Below are 24,793 nucleotides of genomic sequence, written 5' to 3' on the forward strand. Positions count from 1 at the left end.
ACACCTTTGTTTTAATCTTATTTATATAAAACCCAGCTATAGTTGGCCAAATTGTTCTATTTTTTCCAAGAGTATTCCGATCTTCTCCAATGGATTTCCTTAAAAAAAGCACTACATCATCTGCAAAGGCTCTTAATTTGTACTCTTGTTTCCCAATTTTTGGGCCTTGTAATTGATCATCTTCTCTAATATTTCTACAGAGAACTTCCAGTACTAATATAAAAAGTAATGGGGAAAGTGGACATCCTTGTCTAGTTCCTTTCTGTATTTTGCAATTGTCTGATAATTCCCCATTTACAATAATTTTAGCATATTGCTCCGAATAAATTGTCTTAATAGCCCTAATAAAATTATTACCAATTCCCATTGCATCGAATAATCTCCACATGAACTGCCAGGAGACATTGTCAAAAGCTTTCTTTGCGTCCAGAAAAATCATGGCTATCTGTTTATCATTGTGTTTTTCATAGTACTCCAATACATTCAAAACTGTTCTCACATTATCTCTTAATTGCCATTTTGGTAAAAAGCCTGCTTGATCTTCATGTATAAAAAGTCTTAGTATAGCCTTCATTCTCCTTGCCAAAATGGCAGCAAAAAGTTTATAGTCGTCGTTTAAGAGTGAGATTGGCCTATAATTCTTGGAGGACACACTATTCAATTAATACAGACCCTATAGAGCCCTATGGCACATCTGAACTGGTTCGAAATGATTCGAACCAGTTTGGATTCGGAAGAGCCCGGTCTGGTTTGAATTCGAACCGGTTCGCACATCCCTACGGTAGGCTTAGCCAACACGTTAGCCATTTGCCATAACTCTGGGGTGAAAAGCAGAAAAAACTCCTGGTTGAGCCATTCCCAAAATTAGCATACATTGCATCTGTTCCCATTGTGCATTTCTGTGCAACTTAGGTGTCATGTTAAGGCCATCGCTTCATTGCTAGTGAAGTCATATTGCATTAGTGAAGTAATGACATACCACAACATGCCTAGCAAGCCACCTCTGAGGCAATGCAGTAAAACTGACAGGAAGGCATAGAACATCCTATTGCAGGATAAGCAATGAAACTTATTCTCACTGATACTTTGCCACTCTGTGGTCTCTTTTTGAAAAACCTTCTCTCTTGAGAGCTCCTAACACTGGCACTTTGCCCAAAGGTTTTTAAAAAAAAAAAAAAAAATCCCTGGGGGGGTACCTCTGTGCAGAGATTCCTACGCACCAGGAATATACTTAGTTGTTTAATTTTAAATGCATTTATTTATCATATATTTTTTATAACGCCTGATATATGTATATCTCTAAATATCGAAGGAGAACGCGCATATTCATCCATGCTGCATTTTCACGGAGTTTCCTTCGATCTGGTGCGACTGCTACTGCTTAAGCAAGTTAAAAAAAAAAACCGCCTTCAACTCCTTGATTTTGAGTCCCGCCCCACTCTCCGGAAATCAGGTTCGGATTGGCCAATATGATAACGACAGCATGCGGTGGTTGGGTTATATTAACCCCCATAATATAGTCACGCCTGGTTCGTTAAATTTCTCCCCGCCCCTCAGATTCCTTCCAATCAAACCTACTTTAACAAACCCTTCTAGAGAGGTAACATTCCGGTATCATCGTAAACAAAAAAAGAAAAGAAAAGGCGTGGGTGGGGGCTTGAACTGGATGTCATACGAACGCTCTGATTGGCTGTCTGCTCCTTCTTGCTCGCCTAATAGAACATACCATTATATTTTGAGATTGGGGGAGGAGGTGCTCGGTGTTCCTCCTTGGTTCAGGCTCCGGTAGTCAAAAGATCGAGGAGGGGGAGGCGGAAGCGCTTTATTACCCAGTGTGCAATGCGTTCTTTCTATTGACGCTTCCCTTCGGTTTCTGTCGGGAGAGAGAAGTGAAGCAGGCAGGAAGAGGGAGGTGTCGCCTCGGCGGCGGCGTTTGGTGTCCCGTCCAAGATGGCGGTGCAGGAATCAGCTGCTCAGCTCTCCATGACTTTGAAGGTGCAGGAGTACCCCACTCTCAAGGTGGGTGGCCGCTGTTGGGTCTGTTGGGGCCTCTCGTCGTACTCGCCACGCAGCACTTCGGGTAGGCGCCGGTTCGGCCGAGGCTTCTCCCCTTGCCTCGCTGCGAGCTCCCTCAGGCAGCGGGGGCCCGGGTGGGGTCGGCTCATCTCCCGCGGTTGAAGGGAGGTGACCCCCTTTCTTCCCTTCCTCTCCCATTTCCCCCAGTCTGTGCGACACGCATTTGGAGGGCTGAGAGCTCCAGAGTAACAGCCGTTCAGGGTGCTGCATCGGCGGCTGAACAAGAAGGGGACGGGCTGGCCATTGTCGGAGCAGCAGCATCATTGTGGGCTCTGTCTGCGTGTTGCGAAGGCTCGTGTAACAGACCCAGCTCAGTCATTGCCGCATACGCGATTCAGCGTTGTCCGTACTCGGAAAATGACTGTTCAACTTTAAAACCAGTCGTTTTGGGGAAGTGAGCTGTGCAGTGTGCTTCGTGAAGGACTTTTCTTTGTCCCCTATTCTGTGGTGGAGCTAGGCCTTTAGAGATAAGATACAGCGAAAAAGACCAGTCAAGTGGCTGCTTTTGCTGCCCTAAATAAATACATCTTGTTCGTTAAGAATATGGTCTTCAGGCTACCTTTCCGAATGCTGACATACAGAGCTTTCTCTCTGAAGCAATCTTGTCTTGAATGAAGGTTGCTGTGGGAGAAGAAACAATGATTTTATGGTATATTATCTCAAAGTTTAGAGAGTGTTGGTAATTTTATTTTTTATATTTTCCAAGGAGTCCAGAAAGGTGCCCATAAATATGTATGTTCTCACAACAATCCTATGAGGCTGGAGCTTAAGTGACTTGCCCAGTCACCCAGTGAGTTTCATGGCTGAATGGAGGTTTGAACTTGGGTGGTCTCAGTCCTAGTCCAACACTCTAACCACTACACCATGCTTTCCCGCTAAGAAAGCACAACAAACACTTGATGACAGAGAAGTTGTGAAAGTATTGCTCTTCCTGCCATACAGTTGTGTTGCTATTAATGTCAGTGCACTTCTGAAATGTATCATTTTGAATCATAATGGTTTTGCAAAGTAAGCAAATCAAATTGTAGACTGAACATGGAAGGCTCCTGGTTGGATTGGGTATAATACTGTCATTAGTAGTTATATGGGTTTGATGGGAAACTTGGAATTGGTAGAAAATTTTCTGTCATCTTAAAGAGGTTATTTAGCATGTTTGACCTTTTTATCTAGTGTGTTAAAAGCCTAAAAACACATGCTATAAACTCTAGTGATCTCAAATATGTTTTGGTAGCCAAAAGTACTGATATATTCAGTAAAACATACTAATGTGGTTTAAATGTTCAAACAAATTCAAATACTTGCTTGGAAATTTGCTTCTTATTTTTGTATCTTAATTTAAAAAAAAAAAAAAAAAACCCAGTTCAATGGCATGCACTTCCCTTACATGATTTAAACCGGAGGGTGTGAGGGGGAGATACTGAAAACGATTAATGTACTAATGTTGACTTGCCTAAAGAGCTGCACACTACATTTTCTAGGAATAAACCTTCTCATGATCAATTCATCCATCCATTCAATCAGTATGTGGGGTATGGTGGGGTCATGTCTGCTGGCTCTGGCCTTCCTCTCCCCATGACAGCTACACAGACTTCCATGTTTTCAGTAGAAGGTGAGAATGAGCTCTACTCATGTAGAACCTGTTCTTGCTTTTCACAGAACGTGTGGAGGTGGACAGGGCCAGTAGCCACACAATTGAATGTGTGGATAGATGTGTGGGGACTTACTATAGTCATTTGAAAAACATTTACAACTTTCCAACTGTCTAATATGACTCGTATTATTATATCAATTATATTACTAACTTTTAAAAACAATGCATCCTTCAAAATGGAAACTTTTCCATAGAAACATAATGGGAAACTTTCCACCCATGTCACTGGCATTAATAAGTGAAATGGAAAGACATGAACCAAATGAAACAAAGTACTCTTATCTTATCTTTGCATATTTGTATTAAGATAACTTTCACAAGTTACTTGAAAAAACAAATCTCACTTTTTCTCCTTGAACCTCTCTGTACAGCTGGTCCTTTCTGTGGGCTTTCCCTTTTCCCCGCACTTCTTTTGTTTTAATAAAGGTGTCGCCTTCACCTAGAGCAGGGGTAGGTAACCTTGGCCCTCCAGTTGTTGAACTATATATCCCGTCTTCCCCAGACACAATTGATTGTGGCTGGGGGTATTGGGAGATCAACAGCTGGATCACCAAGGTTGCCTACCCCTGACATACAGGAACTTAGAGACATGAATTCTGTTTTGAAGAACATGGTGTGAGGTTAAGAATATTGAGTACAACCAATTTTTAAAAAGAGCATTCCTCTTTGTGTATTTAATACTTTGGCTTTTTAATTCATGATTTTTAGTTGGTGTAGCCTAGTAATATGCAGCATCAGAATCGATGCACCAAAGCTTTCAGCTCTTGAAATGTTAGCTCTGTGAACTAGTGCAGAGAAGTTCAAACCATTCAAGTTTCCTTTCTTTGGCAGTTCTCCTTAGTTCTGAAGTAGCTGTCAATTATATATTTTGAAGTTTCTTTTGGTTCTTAAAATATTTATTTACTAATATAGGACACTTATAAAGTGCTTTCCTAATTTTACAAAAATTTACTTGTGGCTTCCAGCACAATACATCAAAAGTCAAAACATTGTATTGCCTGTTTATATTGAATGGAGAGCAATAAAGCCACATAATAAAAATCAATTGAAATATTGGTAGGTAAGGGTTGAGAAAGGGGAAATGAGAGGACTCTTTATCACTAAAACTTGAAGTAATGCAGCAGAAAGCAGACTTATATCCTTCTTATGGCCAGTGCAGTTGCAGTTCGAATATCTGAAACATTCAGATATCTGAGACCTTGGGTATTTTCTCTGAAGCAAGTATATGAGAACACAGTTTAATTTGCATCTTCCTGTGTTTTAAGCAGTGTTGCCAGTTATGTGCTAAGGTAAGTTCTAGTGTGTTCCTACATGTGAGCAGACTAATTAGCTTCCTGTCGTGATCTCCGTCAGTGACGTGTTGCAGTATGTTCCAGAGTGCCAACACATGAGCAATTCTGTTTCATTATGTTTCAGAGCATCATGTGGGACAAGTAAAGAGCCATGTGTCCAACATGTAAAATGCATGTTTGTTGATAAGTGAAATTAGAAAATTTCAATCTTTATGGATTAGAAATCAAGAAAATAGTGGTAGAGGATCTTTAGCTAGTGGTGCCTGTCCCTGCTAACTGAGCAAAAAGGCACCCTTTAAAGCAGGCCTGCTTAACTTAGGCCCTCCAGCTGTTTTTGAACTACAAGTCCCATAATCCCCAGCCACAGTGACCAATAGCCAGGGGTTTTGGGACTTGTAGGCTAACATCTGCAGGAGGGCCAAAGTTGAGCAGCTCTGCTTTAAAGTGATATTAAGCAGGCGGAGAGCAACTGGCCCTATCCAACCTCAGCACAGCATCCCTCCCATGCTGTTGCTGGTGTCCACTTTGTGTTTTTATTTTTAGATTGTGAACCCTTTTTGGACAGGGAACCATGTTTTTTTTAAAAAAAATTCTGTGAAAACTGCTTTTGAGAATTTCTGTTGAGCAGTAGGGTATAAATATTTGTTTAGTAGATAAATTATGGAATTTTCTGCCACTGGATGTGTTTATGGCCACCGTTCTCAGGGGTGCCATTAGGCATGGACCTGGGGGCCCAGATCTGTGTGCCCACTTTCCTGGAGCGCCCCATAATTTTCCCCATGAGAAAAGAGGGGTCCTTCCATATTTCCAGAATGGCTTGGTCTAGAGTTCTGAAATTCAGCACAGATGTAGGACAGGTTAGCAGGACCATGTGTATTGATTTTGAAGCAGATCAGTCAATCTGTTGGTTTTTAATTATTTGGATTTTAAAAACCTCTAAAAGTCCTATATGTGGCTTGTTTCATGGCAGAAAATTACAAAAACCTCTGGAACTGAAACCCCCCCCCCCTTGGACCATTATTCCACTCTGATGTGGAGGAATCTGCCCATTGCCTTCATAAAGAGTAAACATCCCACTTTTTGCCCCCTTTTATATTTCTAGAATGGCTGGGCTTGGAGTTCTGAAAACGCATGTAGCCCAAGATGGCAGGATTCTTATTTTAAGGAAATTGGTTAATCCTATGGTTTTTAATGAATTCCCCCCCCCCCCCAAGTACAGTAAGGCTGCCAGAAAGAGTTGCCTCTCTCCATAAAATACTCTACACCCAGTAAAAGGGGAGCTGGGTTTGTTTTGTGTTTTGTTTTGTTTTGTTTTGTTTACAAATACACTATGCTCAAGTTTGATCCAAAGGGTCTGCATGAGAACTGTGGAGCAAGGGACACGTGTTGTGTTCCAGTCTGTGAATATACAAGAAGCCATGTGAATTCATTGGTGCTCACATATCTATTGCAGATGCACCAAGATCTGTGGGTTTGTGTTGAAATGTGCATATACAGTGAGGATGCTTATTTTGCAGGGGGGCCTTGTAAGCTCATTAGGTCCAGGGTCCAAAATTACATAGCTACATCCCTGATCAGTCTAAAGAGTTTTTAAAAGGGATTAGACAAATGCATGGAGGATAGGATAGGGCTATCAATGGCTGTTAGCCTTGATAGCTGTGCATTTCCTTCAGGATCAGAGGTGGCAAGCCCCTGAAAACCAGATGCTAGGGGACACTAATGGGAAAGAACAGTTGCTCTCTTCTCTCCACCTGTGGGATTCCTAGATGCACCTTGTTGACAACAGGATGCTGGACTTGGTGGACCTTTGGCCTGATCCAGCAGGGCTTTCTAATGTTCTAAAGCAGAGGAGGGGAATTTCTGTTTTGTTTTGTTTTGTTTTGTTCACTGTGAATTATTGGACTTTTCTTCAAAATTGTGTCTTACCTTCAGTGAATAATAGAATTTTAGAGTTGGAAGGGACCTTGGATGTCTTTTAGTCTAACTGCATGTTCAGTGCAGGAAGCAGCATTCAACAAATGGACATCCAGTCACTGTTTGAAAATCGCTTGCAAAGGCAAGTCCGCCACTGCATGAGGCATACTGTTCCATTGTCAAACTGCTCCTTACAGTTAGGAAATTATTCTTAATGTCTAGCCTTAATCTCCTTCCTTGTAACTTCAACCCATCGGTTTTAGTCCTACCCTTAGGAGTCTTTTGTGTTGCATCCTTTCAGATACTTGGAGACTGCTGTCATATCTCCCCTTAGACTTCTCTTCTCCAGGCTAAACATACCAGGCTCCTGTAACCACTCCTCATAGTAGGGATGTGCCTGAACTGTGGTTTGAGCCCGGTTTGGGAGTGGGAGGTTTGAGGAAGAGCGCAGGTCCTTACCTGCTTTCTGCCACCCCATGCAGCTTCATGCTGGGATGGTGCTCAGCCCAAGTGCCCCTACGTGGTGCCAGCACACACATGGTGTCTGTGCATGCTTGGGTGCCATTTGCATGGTCACCATGGTGTAAATGTATATGGTGTTCTCTGTATTAGCAGTTAGAGGCTGGGAGAAATATAAAACTACATAATATTTATAATAAAAATAATGCATCTTCTTAAGTTGGGTCACTTCTGAATGAATTTCCTAATAGTTCTTTGATTAACTTATTGTAGGGCTTGCCAAAGAAATATTCTAAAATGGCATCTTCTCATACTGTTAATTTAAACCTGAAAAAAGTATGTTCTCAACCAGGGCTGGTTTCTCTGTGTATAACACTCTAAAGCTCCTGTTTGTAATTCTTTTGATTCCATGATTGTCTCTCTGACAACTCAATGCTATGCGTATATACTTGGAAGTCCCACTGTGTTCAATGGGAATAAATTACTGGTAAGCGTCCTTGAGTAACTTACTATCATAAGGTGCTGGGAGGTATTTATGGGAAATATCTATTTTTCTTCTTCTTTTGCTTACAAGAAAAAGCAGGCTGGGTAGAAGTAAGATCAATACTTGATGTAAGTTTCCCTAAGTTTTAGAGATGTCTAGAAATTGGTATTGGTTAAGGTCACTTGCATGCATGGTTGTGGTAAGTATTGCCTTCAGGGAACAAAGCTGGGAAGTTCTAAAATAGTTGCACCCCCTCTCCCATGCCACAAAAGAACCAACACAGGCTAGTAACTCTTGGGATTTATTTTGAAGATAAATGAAATTTAACATACTACTTCAGTGGTAGCTTATACTGCCTCTTGTGCAGTGCGTTGCTAAATGGGGTAATCTAGAAACAACAAAAGTATCGAACAAGTGAGGCTCTGTAATTGCCCTACCTGACATACTGTTCTGTTTCTAGACTACCAGAACTTTTGAAGAGTTTTTGGAAATAATCAAAGGTAGCTGTGCAGTCTTGGTCTTTCTAAAGAAGTTGGCATAATGTGTTTGAAAACATAATTGCAGAAGAATCCTTTCTCTGTTACTGAACTGCTATTAAGCACAGGGAAGCAACATGTAAAGCAGTGTTTTATCTAATTTTATGTCAAATATTTGCAGCTACAGGTGTAATGGATGTTTATATTGCATGTCACTGTTGCTCATTCTCCACTGCTTCTCCAAATCCTTTTGACATCAGGTTGCACATTCTCTATTGCAGGCTGTCTCTTGCTTCACATGGGATGGTGTCTACCCAAGATGACAGCTCCAAGATGGAATGTTTTGAGGGTACCTAGCTTTTGTGTTACCTGTGGAAACGCTTAACATAGTTGAAAGAGGGTTGAGCCAGAACTTAGATTGCGATGCAAGGTCATACTATTGTGATGCAAGAGCATGCCAAGGTTTGAAGAGTCTCCAGATCTGTGATTCCGAGTTATACTGTTCCTTGGGAGAGGAGAGCTGACACTGGAGGCAGTGTTGGTTGAGTATTTCTGGCTTCTGGAGTAGCTTTGACTGTTTAGGGCTTCTCTTTGGTGAATGGTAGAATTGCTTCTGTCAACAGTTCACAGGTTTGTGGGGGAAGGACTTTAATCTCTCTTTCTTTACACCAGCTCAACAGTATTCTGTCTCGGCTCTTACTATCATTGGGCTACAAAAGTCCAGTCAGTGACGTGGGGTAGAAAGAAATGTTTTTACAAAAAAGTGTTTTTACTAAAAAGCAGTTTCATAAAATTTGTCAAATTAGGCAGTTTCAAAGTTATACCTAATATTTTTTAATATGACCATTCTCTCTTGTGAACTGTCAACAATTACATTTAATGCGTGTGGGTAATTGAAGTCACCCTTTATCACAGCCCTGCCTCTCCTTTATGCCTCCCTGATTTCCTGCTGCAACTCCCAGTCACTGTCAGTGTTTTGATCCGGAGGGTGATGGCACGTCCCCAGTAACACATTCCCTTTCAGGCCTTGTATTGTCACCCACAGGGTTTCTGTGGAGGACTCCAGTCGTCCTAGGTTTTCTAGCTTGTTGGATTCTGTGCCTTCTTTACCATACACTGCTATTCCACCTCGAAGGCACCCCTCCCTGTCCTTTCTATAGAGCTTATATCCAGGGATAACAGTGCCCCACTGGTTCTCACTGGTCCACCATGTTTCTGTTATCCCCACTATATCTACTTCTGCATTAGCAACCAAGCACTCCAGCTCACCCATCTTGGCTCGAAGGCTTCTGGCATTGGCATATAAGCACATATACACTGAATCTCTCACCTGATATATGCTACCTTTCTTTTGACTATTTGACCAGCTGGCACAGGCTCCTGCCTGCTCTTTATGCGGTTCTGCTCTGTCCCCTTCTGTTTTAAAAGCTGCTCTGCAACCTTTTTTATTTTAAGCGCCAGCAGTCTGATTTCATCTTGGTTCAAGTGCAGCCCGTCTCTTTTGTTCAGGCCTTGCTTTCCCCAAAATGTATCCCAGTGCCTCACAAATCTAAACCCTTCCTCTCACACCAAAGTCTCATCCACACATTGAAACCCCTCTGCTCCGCCTGTCTCACTGTACCTGCACGTGGAACAGGTAGCATTTCTGAGAATGCTACCTTGGGGGTCCTGGACTTCAGTATGCCATCTACTAGCCTAAATTTGGCTTCCAGGACCTCCCAACTAAATTTCCCTACATCATTGGTGCCAATGTGCACCACAACAGCTGTCTCCTCCTCAGCACTGCGTAAGAGCCTATCTAGATGCTGTGTGATGTCCACAACCTTCGCAACAGGCAGGCAAGTCACTGTGTGGTCTACACGCGGGTCACAAACCATCTCTCTATACCTCTAATGATTGAATCGCCCACTACAAGGAGGCCTCCACCCCCCGGTGGAGTATCCCCTGTGCGAGAGGATATGGGTTCATCATCCATGGAAGGGGTCTCTTCTAAAGGAGCATTTCCCGCTTCCTTAGACTGATGACCTCCTTGCCCAAGGGCTTCATCTCTCTGACAGCAGATGAGCTATCAGCCCTGGAGTAGGATGCCTCTATCACATCCCTGAAGGTCTCGTCCACATGCCTCTCTGTCTTTCTGAGCTTCTCCAGATCCACCACCTTGGTCTCAAAGGAACAAACTTGTTCCCTGAGAGCCAGGAGCTCCTTGCACTGAGCACACACCCATGACTTCTGCCCATGGGGCAAATAGTTATACATGTGGCATTCTGTGCAATACATTGAGAAGTGCCCCCTCTCCTGCTGACTTTCTATCTTTATACTGTTTTCTGTTGGCTGTTTACAGTATTTAGATGTGAATAATGGAAGGGAAAGGTGCATGTTACTGAACTGTCCTAAATATTTGGGGAAAAACCCCAAGCCCATAATTTTCCAGGTAAAGTTGTTTGAACTATATTAAATGTACTTTATTGATTTTCTTCCCCCTACTCAAATATTTCAGGACAACTATTCTTGGATATTGGAAAAACTTCTGAGATGTATTCAGTTTGCAAAATCAAGATGACTGATTGATTTATTTATTTATTTTTCATATTTTTACACCGCCCAAAACTTACGTCTCTGGGTGGTTTACAACAAGTATATGTGTTTAGTTTACCAGATATTGGTCAAATGTGCTGAATTGGATCCCAATCTATTGGGCATCAGAATATTTTGATTTTATTTGATAGTAAACCTATATTGAGAGAGCATAATTTCCAGTCTAGCCATGAGCCTTCCATGTTCAGTCTACAACTTGATGTGCTTGCTTTGTGATACCATGATTCAAACTGATACATTCACTTAGGTATTCATTATTAACTAAGTAGTTATAGTTCTCAGAAAATTATCTGATCTAACACTTCTTGAAAAATCCACTGACTCCAGCTAAGAGTTGACAATAATATAGGCAAATGAAATACCTTGGGTGTTCTGGTGCTTTCCCTTTTGTGCTTGTTCAGTATTTACATACCACTTTTTAACAAAAGTTCTCCAAGCACAGAAAAGTAATGAAGATGGCTCCTTTTCCCCCAAAGGACTCACAGTCTAAAAAGAAACATAAGGTTGACACCAGCAACAAACACTGGAGTGATGCTTTGCTGGGGATGGATGGGGACAGTTTCTTTCCTTGCTAGAAATAAGAGAATTGCCACTTCAAAAAGTTTCTTTGCTCAGTTAGCAGGCCTTGCTGTGTTGTATGCAGACTTCACTGGTTTTATGGTAACGGCATATTTGGCTGCATGCTTCCAATACTTCAGTTAGCACCAGAGTTCATACTATTTCTAATCATTACAAATCTGTGAAGTCTGGGAATATTGAGTGAGAAGTTCAAGACACATCACATACTTTATAGAGCTGGAAGGATCTTGGAGGTCTTCTAGTCCAACCCACTACAAATATAATTTTTAGTTATCCTGTTTGCCAAATCTCAAAAAGCAAATAGATGTGTCTGTTAAAAGCCTCTTTTTTTTACAGGAGACATAGCTTTGAATAAGCCATGGCTTGTGAAAAGGTGTTGAACGAAATGAATCATTGGTCTGACCTGTTAAGGCTGCTCTAGGTTTGCTGTAAAAAGCTGTGTTATAAATACTAAAAAGCTTTCTCGTTAAAGGTACCATATGAAACACTGAACAAACGGTTCCGAGCTGCTCAGAAAAATATTGATAGAGAGACTAGCCACGTTACTATGGTCGTAGCAGAACTAGAGAAGACATTGAGCAGCTGTCCAGCTGTGGATTCTGTGGTTAGTCTCCTTGATGGAGTAGTTGAAAAACTTAGTGTTCTGAAACGAAAGGTAAGTTAGAACCCCTTCATTTTATTCTTTTGGCTTTCAGATATTTCTCACTTGCTTTTTTTTTTAATCTCCAAAACTACTCCAGATTTGGAGACCAATATTTCCATTATGTTCACCTTGACTTGAAAGGTGCCTCTTTCTGTTAGTGGAAAGCCTCTTTACTCAAAAGAGAGGAGACCCCCAGAATCCTCACTGTTGTCTTAAATAGGCCCAACACATTGGGAGCTGGTCTAATAATAGTAAGCATGAATTGTCCCCTTTGCTACGCAGGGTCTGCCCTGATCTGCATTTGAATGGGAGACATGTGTGAGCACAGTTAGATATTCCCATCGAGGTGGGGCTACTCTGGGAAGAGCAGAAGGGTCCAAGTTCCCTCCCTGGCATCTGCAAGATAGGGCTGAGAGTGACTCCTGCCTGCAGCCTTGGAGAAGCTGTTGCCAGTCTGTGTAGATAATACTGAGCTAGATGGGCCAGTATAGATGAGCTATAATACTGAGCTAGATGGGCTAACTTACTCGTATAAGGTAGCTTCCCATGTTCCTACATTTTGGATAAACAAAATGCTTTGTCAAGGGCACTAGAATAAAAACAATAAACAATTGTACATGATTGAATACAGAAATAAAATCCAAATTGTCAGGTTAAGAGGCTTCCCTGGGATCTCAGAATTCTTAAAGAATTAGGGATGTTTAGAAATGGCGATAACTTTATGAACAAATGCTCACAAGATTCAATGATTCACATAATGGAAACATCACAGATGACTAATTGAAAGTTACTTGAAATAGAGGAATGGATGGAGAAGTAGGACAATCCTTCAAATGAAACAGATTAGAGGTTGTCCAATCTGGATAAGGAATTAACACATTTTTCAAGAAGAGCTTAAGGCATTTAAACACAATTTTTAAATGAGATAAATCGGTATATCCTTGGTAGGGATGTGCTCGAACCGCAGTTCGAGCCCTGGTTGGGATCAGAAGCTTTAAGAGAAAGGAGAGCAGTGGAGCTCTCCACTGCCCCATGCAGCTGCTTGCTCGGGTGGCGCTCAGTCCAAATATCCCCATGCAGTGCCAGGACACACGTGCAGGTGCCATGTGTATGCTGGCGCTGCGTGGGGGTACTTAGGCTGAGCGCTGCCCCAGCAGGCAGCTGCATGGGGTGGTGGAAAGCGGGTGAGGACTTGATCTCCTCTTAAAGCACCCGCTCCCAACCAAGGCTCAAACTGCTGCTCAAACTGTGGTTCGAGCACATCCCTAATCCCTGGTTTATAAAAAGAACAAAGAAGGTATTGTGTTCTGGATTTTTCTTTCACTTGCCCCAGTACAGAATAGGATACTTCCATGGAGGATAGCAGTGATCATGACAGGAATCACATTCCACATTTTTCGGACAATCCAGGGAAGGTACACATGGGATTGACCTATAGAGGACAAACACACGGAAGTTCTCCAAGTGGTGACTTTGGTAGTCAGCCTTTCAGAAAGAACTCCCACATCTCATGATCCTGTTCAAACAAGATTGGATTTAGTTCATTTTTCTTCAGGAACATAAAAATGAAACAATATATTACAAGTCTGGTTTCTGGTTACAGCATTCTCTGATGCATTTCTAGTTGCATTAATATTTCATGCCTCCTGGACCAGTTGATCCTGGACCAGCTGTAGAGGTCTATTAAGTAAGTTACTCAATCTTAAAAAAACAAAACCCCAAAAAAACACCCCACAACACTAGTGTGCCTGCTTGCGCATGGCATAATCTTAGTCGGGAAGATCACGGTGTACTTCATGATCTAGCCTGAGACTCTACCACTGTTAAAAGAAGCAGATATATGGGGTGCTGTAGTCCATAATTAATTGGGAGGACTATAGGTACAAGGTCACTTCACAACTTTCAGATAGGAGTGTGCACAGAACCGCCAACTGTGGTCCGGCACTGGGGTGGGGGTAGCTTTAAGAGCGGCGGGAGGGTTTACTTACCCCTCCCGCCACTTTCCTGCTCTGGCACCGTAATCTTAAAGAGTAATTGGGGCGGCAGGATACCTCCCTGCCGCCCCTTCCCCGATGTTGCCGAAAAACCTCCCAGGAGTGCTTTGCGCACACGCACGTCACAGAGACATCGTGCACGTGCTTCACGTCTCTGTGACGTGCGCACGCGCAAAGCACTCCTGGGAGGTTTTTCGGCAACATCGGGGAAGGGGCGGCAGGGAGGTATCCTGCCACCCCAATTACTCTTAAGATTACGGCGCCAGAGCGGGAAAGCGGCGGGAGGGGTAAGTAAACACTCCCGCCGCTCTTAAAGCTACCCCCCACCCCGAACCGAACCACCCAGGTCTGGACCGGTCCGGAAGCTTTTTCAATGGCCTCCAGACCGGTCCGGGCCCATCCCTTCTTTCAGATAGCTCTTCATTTAGATCATGCTCCCATGACCTGACTGAAGAAATACAGAATGAAGTCAACATGTTGCTTGAAGAAGGGCTTAACTTGGGTTATATTTCATTTTTGGAATATAACATTTTTACTTGAGACTGTATGTTCCTTTTTTGGTATTACTTATTTATACTCAAAAATATTGCTCCTCAACCTGATCACTCCGTTGTATTGGGAATGAATCCATTTTAGAACCTTGATCCCAGTTTGCTTGTTTTGAAACCATTCATTCCCCTCATATAGGAGATTCCTCCAATTTTATTAATAAAATTAAACCAATAAACATGGATATGGTTATAACATATGGGGCAAGACGTGTGTACTAAGGGACTTTTGCAACAAGCACCATGCACAGATGTGGGAAAAATACAAATGGGGATAACAAACTTCTAATGCAAAATATTCAACATTTATTAAAATGCAATCAAAATATACAATCTCATTTGGGGAGTCAGTAAAATAAGTTTCTGATGGTAATGCTAGCAAACCAAATAATTGTGGGAAATTTGAGACTAAACTTGCTTGCATGAATATTAACAAAGAAAAGCAATGCATTCAAGAATAACCATTGAAATGACTAGGTAAGGATAAGGGACACACTCCTTATTTGCAACCTCCCAAATGATTTGTTTACTTAAAGAGCTAAGAGCTTTCAACTTAAAGATGAAATAAGATTAACTGCTAAACATTCATTACAAAAGGAAACTAATGTTCTGGAACCCAAACAAGAAGAAAGTATCACTAATAGTGGAAGACTGTGGCCCCATAACTTCTATGGTGGCCTAGCACAAACTGTCTACAGCTCACTTAATAGTAATGAAGGCACTTTAAGGTTTTCAAAAAGTAATTGTGCATGTAATTTAAGCACTAGTTCCAGTCTCTGACTGATGGTGGTCGGAATGTAAATAATGAGGTAAGACATGATGCTACTAGTATGCTACATACACCAAAGAATTTGCAGTAGATGTTGGTCTTGCAGCTATTTCATACTGCTGTTCATCTCTTTTTATAGATAAAAAAGTTTTCCCTTATCTTTATGCATTGAAAATATGTTTATATCTTTCCTTTTCTCTATTGATGCTGAATCTTCAAGGAGGCTTTTGTTTAGTGCTATGATCAGCTTATACCAGTGGCTTTCCCAGAATGTGTCTACATAAGGTTGATTTAACAAGGGACTCAAAGCAGAAACAACTCTTTATGGGAAGAATGAGAAATAAACTTTATATCAAAGTGTACTTGTCCGTAGGCTGAAGATTTTTGAATTCTAGATCTTTGCTTGTACTAGGGAATAAGCCTCAGTAATTTTGCTTTAGATTTGTATTGTGCAAGTGCTGGGCCACAATCTAACACATAGCTGAATGCACTAAAACCTGTTTCAGCTCTGTGTTGTATTGGAAGCGCCAGATATTTGACTTACTTACTGATAGGGAGTATCTTTCAAGGTCCTGGTTCCATCTGTATTATAACCTGTGTTGGAATATATCTGTAAAATAGGCTTTGAAAGGTCAAGTGAAATGTTCTGTACCAGAACAATCAATTTCCTCCTGAAATATTTGCATGACAACTGGTTCTTCCTGGATGTTCACTGATATGAGCAAACATTCTGCTAGGGTAATGTGAAAGGAAAGAGTTGCTGTGTAGGACTGTTACTTGCTGATGTAGCCGGAAATATGAAGCCATTAATCCTAGCTGTAGTTCTTTGTACATCAGCTGTGGTTAACTACAAGGGTTTGACATTGGATACTGAGAATGGGGCTAAATGTAATCTTGTGTATTGGTAATTGTAACCTAGATATAGGTATGCTTATAAGATAGAATAGTAAGTCTGATTTGGAGCAAAGACCCAGCTCTCTACAGTGATAACTTCAGACTGAAGAAATGTGTCTTTTTATATATATATAGGCAGTGGAATCAATTCAGGCTGAGGATGAGAGTGCAAAACTATGCAAACGTAGAATTGAGCACCTTAAAGAACATAGCAGTGATCAACCGGCTGCTGCAAATATGTGGAAGAAGAAAAGAATGGATCGCATGATGGTGGAACATCTCTTACGATGTGGCTACTACAATACAGCTGTAAAACTTGCCAGGCAAAGTGGTATTGAGGTTGGTGCTTAATTTGGTGAAACTGCTGTTAAAATGCTGGCTTACTTGGTACTAGCTAGATTCTGAATACCTGTATTTCTCCCCCCCTCCCCGCTCTCTCCATGTACAAGATCTAATCTGCAGTTATGAGAAGTTAATGGGAGAGTACCTGCTAGATACTTCAGTCGGAGAAATTCGATATTGATGTGGAGTAGGGAGTGATGCAGTGGCTGGTGAAGGGAAATTGCTTGCCTGTTTGGGTCAGCCAGTTAGATGGGGGCTGGAGAATAAAATATCTCTACAAGGCTACCATGTCAAGGAGAAGCCATTTACATTAATTTCACTTTTGCAAGTGTGGGGAGTTGTTTTCATGGGAGAGTAGTGAACTATACAGTTTCCCCCATATGTAGTCTGAATTGGTACAGTCTGGGAATAATATTATCAGGTCATAAGCGGTTTGTCTGAACAGACTTCTTAAAATTATTTAAGACTGTCCTTTTGGTACGTTTTTAGGATTCTGTAGTTTCCATTGACAAACTGTACTATGAGTTTGGTTGACATAATAAGTTCATATGCTAATATAAACCTTTTTAGAACAGGATTATGGCCTTTTCAGTACAATGAACTATACAGATTACTACTGCTTGCTTTGAGCTGTCGTGGCACAATGATTTTATGTAGTTCAAAATAATCACTGGAGGGAAACTGACACAAAATTGATCTAGTTGGAAATATGATTCTAAATGTACTGGCAACAAATAAAGATTTCTTAATGTAGCCTGCTGTGGCATTTGTTTAAATGTTGAAGTGTTCAGTAACATTTGCCTCTTGGGTGAATCACTGTAGTAATGAATAAGTTATACAGGCAATAGAATATTTGCCCTCGGCATGTTTATACTAGGCTCTGCTTGTCATAAACAGGTTTTCATTTCCTGTTTCATGTGACCTATTCAGCCAAATGGAATCTTAATATGTAATTTTGTACATTTGCTTAGTCACTAGAATTAGAATGTGGACAGAGTTGGATAAGCAAGTCTAAAACTGGCATATGAAAACAGCAGGCTAAGTATTGATGATGTAGTGGATATATCATAGTCTATTGCATATAACATCTCAATGCTAGTTCTTCACCATCATCACGTTTCATCGTGACTGATATGGCGAATAAAGGAACATTTTGAGCTAGGAGTATGCAGTGCAGCGATGTGTGTCTGATTTTCCCGTCTAGAATGTGATCTACAATGTGTACAAAGCAGTTGCCTTCCCACACTCAAGGGTAACTCTAAGTTTGGTCTAAGATTAATCAGTATGGTAATATTGATTCTCAAAACCTCAATCAGAAGTCTGCTAAACTCAAAACCAAATACTTGATCAGAACAGCATGTAATTTGTGCCTCTTGTATGAGTTGTGGGGCTTTGAACCTGAGTATTCCCTTTTCTAAAATGTTTAGTATATGAATTATGAAGATAATTGGATATAGTTACATGTCTGTACATGTTAGAAGGTTAAGTTCATAGAACTACCTAGAAGCAAGGGCTTGGTAATTTTGGGCAGAACTGTGTCTCTTCATTCAGGGAAAATAAATGTTGATGTCCTTCTGGTTGACAGTCGAAGTATTCATAATTTTTGCAATAATAAATGCATGATCTATTGTGTCACTTGTAGTTCTTGGCTTCAAGTTTTGCAGTTCTTTTTATACATAAAAGTAGGCTTTAACTCAATATGTTTGGAAATAGGGTTATGGATTCATTATGAATTGAATGTTGGCTTTAATAGACTTGTATTGTATTTAGATATCATTTTAGCATGTAGATGCCTGATCCAAAGACCTACATGACTAGTTCTGCATGCCCAAGGGAGTTTTGGAGTTATTTCTTGAACAGTAGCCCCCTGTGCTTCATGGCATTGGCAACCCCTCTTTTGAAACCGGGGAGGTTTGAAAAACAGAGTGTGAGGGTGGTGGTCTGTTGCTGTAGGAGATGGAAACTGAAAATCCAGCTAGTTCTCTGGATCCTTATCAGTTGTTAAAACATTTCTTTAACATTTTTTAAATCTAACCATAATAAATAAGCCTTGCTTAAGGAAAAGAGGTTTCATTGTCTCTATCCTGGGACTTGGCACAACTCCCCCAAACCTCCCCACCACAGTAAATATGGTATCATTCCTCAGGTGAATAACTGGCCTTTCTTCCTCTCTTCCTAGGACTTGGTAAACATTGAGATGTTCTTGACTGCCAAAGAAGTAGAAGAATCCTTGGAAAGACAAGAAACAATGACTTGTTTAGCTTGGTGTCATGACAACAAATCTAGGCTCAGAAAGATGAAGGTAAGCAGCTTTAAATTGAACACAACATTCATTGGATGAAAGTTGTTGGGGTTTTTTATCCCTGAATGAGCATTGGTAAATAGATGAAAAATCATCAGCACAGCTCAAGGGATGTGTGCTAAGTAATTCTATGTAACCTACCTTTCGTTATGAAATTTCCTTATAAACTTAACACAGATGAATAACAAGAGTAGAATTAATCCTTTGAACAAGTTGCCTGAGTGGTGAAGTTGCATCATTCATTAACTTTGTCCTTTTCATAATGAACCCATTGATTCAAGTATGTTGGTTAAATTACCTTTTATACAACAAAACAAGCTCTAAAAACAAATTTGTTCATAAAATTACTTGGGAGAAACGTTTGGAGAAGGATTTGTGCTTAAAATAAAGGGTTTATACCTATAAATCTAGTATCTGTTGAGATAAATAGCTTATGAAGCTTTTTCTAAACACATGGTAGATGACTAAAATGCTCAACATAGGTCCTTAAGTTTGTGGTAGGAAAATGTGATAGATCAATTTAGAAAATTGAACTAGAGAAGGGGAAATTCTACATTAATATGCCTTTAGCTCATCTTCTTTTGCTAGAATTTTAATTTTAGTGCTGTTAACTACTGTTAAAACGTTCTTGTTTCAAAATTTTATATAGGGCTTTAACATATACAGTACACTTTAATGTGCACTCTACACATTAATGTATACTGTAACTAACCTGTAAATTTAGTAATGTTCTCATTGCAGATGAAAGCTGAGAATAGCTTGCCTAAGGCCATCTAGTGAGTTTGTGGATGAGATTCAAATAGCCACTTCACTATACCAGTTCTCTGTTAAAAGTACACAAGTTGCCATGCCTACTTTGCAAGTACCTAGTAGTTAAGTTGTATGCCCAAATCTTATTAAACAAACTTCTATCTGCAGTGCTATTTTGATTGCACATTGACATGCATTATGTAAAGTTTGCTTCAGTGGAGAGAATTTCTGCAAACATGTTTTGGTAAGCCTGTCTTGTGTTGAGATGAGTGCACAAGAATAAATTTGAAAGCCTTTGAAATCAAGGGAGTAAGCTTTTGTGTAGTGCAGAAGCACATTGAGGGTGGTTGTCGTTGGTGGCCACAATTAAGTTAAGTATAAAATTGCAGAAGATATAATCCTGAAGCTGTAACTTGCCACACTGGTGTGAAAAAAGGTAGCACAGTAGAACATATATGGTGGATTGTCCAGTAAGTATAGTTCCACATAAATTTCTACGCTGATTGGTATGTCTTAATCTTGAGAGAAGCACACTACACAATTCACATGAAAGGAAAAACTGCAGCCCTCTGTAGTGATGTTTACATGTTTTCAAAATCTTGATCTATTGATCTTATTCCAATGCATGCTAATAATTGTCTATGAAAACAAAACAGCAGTATATGAGACGTAAGTTTGGGTGGGGTATACATTTAATAATAAATAAATAAATAAATAAATAAATATGTTTTGAAATTCGTTATGAAATTTACTAACTCCCTGCATTAAAACAAACTTTGAAGAGACTTAAGTTGCAATGCTAAATATGCTTACTAGAGAATAGGTTCTGTCTTGCTTGATGGGACATACTTCTGAGCAGACATGCTTAGAATTGCACTACTCACTATAAAGTTTGTTCTTTTAATGTAGTAACATGTACACACACCTGAATTAGAACTCTATCAGTTTGTTAAACTGTACTATCTTGGTGTTACCATATGAATAATTGCTGTTTGGATTGATTTAGCATGAATTGTAAGTAGAATTTTTGCTGAGCTTTGATCTAAGCAGTGAGCAAAATTGAGAATATTCAGGCTAGTGTTAAAAAGTAACTATTCCCTGTCCAAATAGGCTTCCATGGAAAAATAAAGCAGCTTTATTTTTCCATTCTCAAACTTATTTCAGTAACAGTTGATTTTCATTTGGAATATTATACAAACTGTAGAGTAGACCACATTGAGGTATAAATAGTTTGGAGGCTCTGAAACACTTCATTGCAAACAATTGAAAATTTGAATAGTGTACTTTAATCTGCATAAATAACCCCAAGAACAGACAAGTAGATGCATGCCATTATCTTTCCTGTGGCATACATAAGTCATTGATCCTAAAGAGATGCACTTGAAGTCCTGTTGACTTCAGGTAATTTGGTATCAAGTAAACATGCCTAGGATCATAGGCTAAGTATCTGAAGGATTGAACATTCGCTGTGCAATGCTGCTGTGGCCAAATCTAAGACCCTGTCTTGTCTTTAATCTCAGAGCTGTCTGGAGTTCAGCCTAAGGATTCAGGAGTTCATTGAACTCATTCGACAGAACAAGAGACTGGATGCTGTGAGGTATGAAAATAGGATGCTTACCAAACAATTTCCTTGAGAATGTTATGCTTCATCTAAAAAAAGTTATAATTTGAGCAGCACCCAGAAGCTCCACTTTAGTAAAGGGTCTTGTCAGCATTGCTGTTCTTAAACACTTTTATGAATTTTATTAACATTTGTCTGTGTTTGAGTTTAAAAATGTTCTAGACAAATTGTTACTTACAAAATGGTTACTGAAATAACGCTTCCTGTTAAACTCAGAATTCAAAAGCTAAACATTGCTTCCAGAAGCCAAACAATATCATTGTGTTCTTCAAAAAGATATAGTTGCACCTACATTTAATATCCCTTAACCAAGGGTCTAGCACTAACATGGGAATAGTTATAGTTCATTTAATTGCATGTTTGAAACCTCACAGGAATACTTCGAAATGATTCCTAGAGTGAAGTACAAGTGGAGAATGTTAAGTCCAAGCCCCGCCTCCATGCATACAGCATGCTATTTAAAGGCGGGCTGAGCGCCATGTTCCTCAGTTCTTTTCCGACTGCCTTTGCGCTTGGACCTCGGTCTGCAACTTGTTCGTCGGATAAGTTCTTCAGAGTTTTTTCCGTGAGTTCATCTATTATTAAAAAAGAAAGAAAAGGAAAAAAAAGATATTCAATTTTTGATCTATTTCTGGCTAACGGACTATGTTTGTAATATTGGACTGGCTTTGGCTGACGGACAATGACTGGCACCTGACCCCGGAACAGACTTGACTAAGCTTCTTCGATTGTGGAAGGGCTGAGGAGAAAAAGTCCTTTAATTGGTGTGAGGGCTGTAAAGCTAAACTCCCCTCCAAGGACCTTCACGATTTGTGCCTCATTTGTTTGGATGAGGAACACAACGTGTCCTCGTGTAAGATTGGTCTGTCTTTTCCAAAGCAGACTCGTAAGAACTGGGTGCTTCATCTTCATGCTGCCATTTATGACGAAGTCTTGAGCCCTTCAATGCCTGGTGAGCCACGCCCATCTTGTTCGTCTAAGACTCCAACAAAGTCAGCTTTGTCGTCGTCGCCAGGTCAACAAATATCTAAGATGTCGGAATAGACTTTGACATTTCCTTCAGCATCAAATCAACAAGTCACTGTTGAGCCAGCATAGACCTAGGGTGTCGACATCAACGTCGACGTTTCCCTCGACATCAGAAGTTCCCAAGCCTGCGTCAGTGGTCAAAATACATCACCCACATGGTGAAGGGACCAATTTGACTCTAGGAGTCTCTAAGACGACGAAGCGCTGCACTACCAAGACTCCCACAACACCACCAAGGAAGAAGTCAGAGACTATCGAACTAACACGGGAACACACTCCGTCACTGTCAGCATTTCAACATTTTCTGTCGTCACCAGCTTCGAGGTCGAAGGGCTCTGTCGACATCGTACCTTTGGCACCGATACCGACAGAACTGCTCAACACCGATATGATCAACATCAAGGGCACATTCCCTGTCTCCGGCTCCGACACTGATCTGATCATCAGCCCCTTCAACACTGAAGGTTTGACAAGATGCTCCTTCGACATCGACCTTACACACTCCGATGTTAATTGACATCGAGACAAGTTTCACCATTATGCCAGTTGCCGTTACCGCCATTCAACGTCGACGAAGACGGAGAGGATGCGGATGGCAATACTGGCTTAGACCCTACCACCGCGCACACTCTCCTTTCGATACTAGATTCCTCCTCAAATACCCTTTCCTCATCCACCTTCAAAGGTCTCCTTCCTTTGGGTACTGAAGGTCAATTGAGCACTGCTCCACCACCAGCCCTGGCATCTACCTTGTCCACAGAGCACTTGCAAAGCCCTACTGCCTGGCACGCTTGTGCCTTTTTGCATACACCAATCTCAAATACCACCCCCTCAGTGACCACCATGGGTACCTGTTCCCCGAGGGCACCGTATGTCTACCAGTTGGAGAAATCCTGGAAGCCTTTTACTCCAAGGACATACACTCCAATTGCTTCTTCTCTAGCAGTGACCACCTTGGCTGAGACTTCCACCCGAAGTGCGTCCATTTCTTGTTTCCAAAGTGTCGCAAACCTCTCCTCCATCTACGATGCCACACAAACTACGTCGCCATTCTTAAGGTCCATAAGCACCCAGACAGGAGCTTTACCTTCCCCACAAAACACCACTGTGGAGACCCAAATGTGTGTTCCACCGTCTCCATTCGGATCTGCCTCGGAACACTATGGTTCCTCTGATTTTGAATCCGATCCAGAGGATGCAGACAGCCTAGTGGATCCCCCCACTGATGTGCCTCCATCCACTTATGTACCAAATGAGGAAATGAAGGCCTATCATAAACATGTGCGGGCCATGGTAGAAGTACTGGGTTGGACTTGCAATAGGAATTGTCAACAATAGACGACCCAGTATATAATTTCTTGGCCAAATCTCAAGCCACTCAACCTATGGCCTTGCCTATGCTCCATGTGATCACCAGAACGGCAAAATGTGCCTGGGGAGTGCTTCATACATCTACTCGCATGTCCAAGAGACTAGAGAACCTATATTGCATGCAGGAGAAGTGAAACACCTAACTCCTTTGTAATCCTCTTTGAAAACGGGGAGGCGCCACACCACGCCATCTGATAAAGGGAGAAAATTTGACTTATTAGGCAGAAAAGTTTATTCTACCTTATGCCTGTCAATTAAAGTGGCAAATTACTCTGCATGTACAACCATGGCCTATGGGAATCTCTCCAGGGGGACCTGGACACCTTATCTCCTGAAGACTTTAAAAAGAAATTCTAGCAAACCCTTGAGAAATTGGCTGACTTAACCAGTCAGCAGTTAAGTATTGCTGAACATCTCGCGGAGTTAGAGTCTTACTCCCTGACCGCTGCTGTGGCTTTCTGGAGACATGTGTGGCTGAGATCGACAAACCTTAAAAGTGATGTGAAAGAGAAAATTGAAGGCCTGGCCTTTGACAGAACTGGCCTTTTCAGTGAGTTAACAGATGCCACCATGGAGCAACTTTAAAAAAAATCAAAGTTCACAGCAAAAACATCATCTTTATTATTTATTATTTATTATTAATCCAATTTCTATACCACCCTTCCAAAAATGGCTCAGGGCAGTTTACACAGAGAAATAGTACATAAATAAGATGGATCCCTGTCCCCAAAGGGCTCACAATCTAAAAAGAAACATAAGATAGACACTAGCAACAGTCTCTGGAGGTACTGTGCTGGGGTGGATAGGGCCAGTTACTCTCCCCCTGCTAAATCAAGAGGAACACCACATTAAAAGGTGCCTCTTTGCCAAGTTAGCAGGGGTACTTTTACCTTCGCTGCTTCTGCCTCCACATACACTCCAAGGTACTGTTCCTGTTATCGCAAACAGAGGCCTCCCTTTAGGCAGCAGTATAGCTGTGACTACAAGAAGCAGTATAACCCTTA

At 41.1% G+C, this 24,793-nt stretch overlaps 1 protein-coding gene across 5 annotated transcripts in view; it reads left to right on the forward strand.

The window, feature by feature from the left end:
* Positions 1 to 1,578: 1,578 nt before the first annotated feature.
* The window catches only part of MAEA (macrophage erythroblast attacher, E3 ubiquitin ligase), a 55,622-nt gene continuing 32,407 nt past the window's right edge, over positions 1,579 to 24,793 (forward strand). The window contains exons 1-6 of one of the 5 annotated variants that reach the window (XM_053304921.1): positions 1,743 to 2,019; positions 2,783 to 2,866; positions 11,999 to 12,181; positions 16,510 to 16,713; positions 18,896 to 19,018; positions 21,289 to 21,365. In XM_053304921.1, the coding sequence (XP_053160896.1) occupies positions 12,074 to 12,181; positions 16,510 to 16,713; positions 18,896 to 19,018; positions 21,289 to 21,365 (512 nt within the window). In that variant the 5' untranslated portion in view covers positions 1,743 to 2,019; positions 2,783 to 2,866; positions 11,999 to 12,073. Of the gene's footprint in view, positions 1,601 to 1,742; positions 2,081 to 2,782; positions 2,867 to 8,843; positions 8,983 to 11,998; positions 12,182 to 16,509; positions 16,714 to 18,895; positions 19,019 to 21,288; positions 21,366 to 24,793 lie in introns of those variants that run through there. The other 4 variants (XM_053304916.1, XM_053304917.1, XM_053304919.1 and 1 more) reach the window with 4 other exon arrangements.

This window comes from Hemicordylus capensis, chromosome 3, assembly GCF_027244095.1.
Source record: "Hemicordylus capensis ecotype Gifberg chromosome 3, rHemCap1.1.pri, whole genome shotgun sequence".
In the NCBI taxonomy this organism is placed as follows: domain Eukaryota; kingdom Metazoa; phylum Chordata; class Lepidosauria; order Squamata; family Cordylidae; genus Hemicordylus; species Hemicordylus capensis.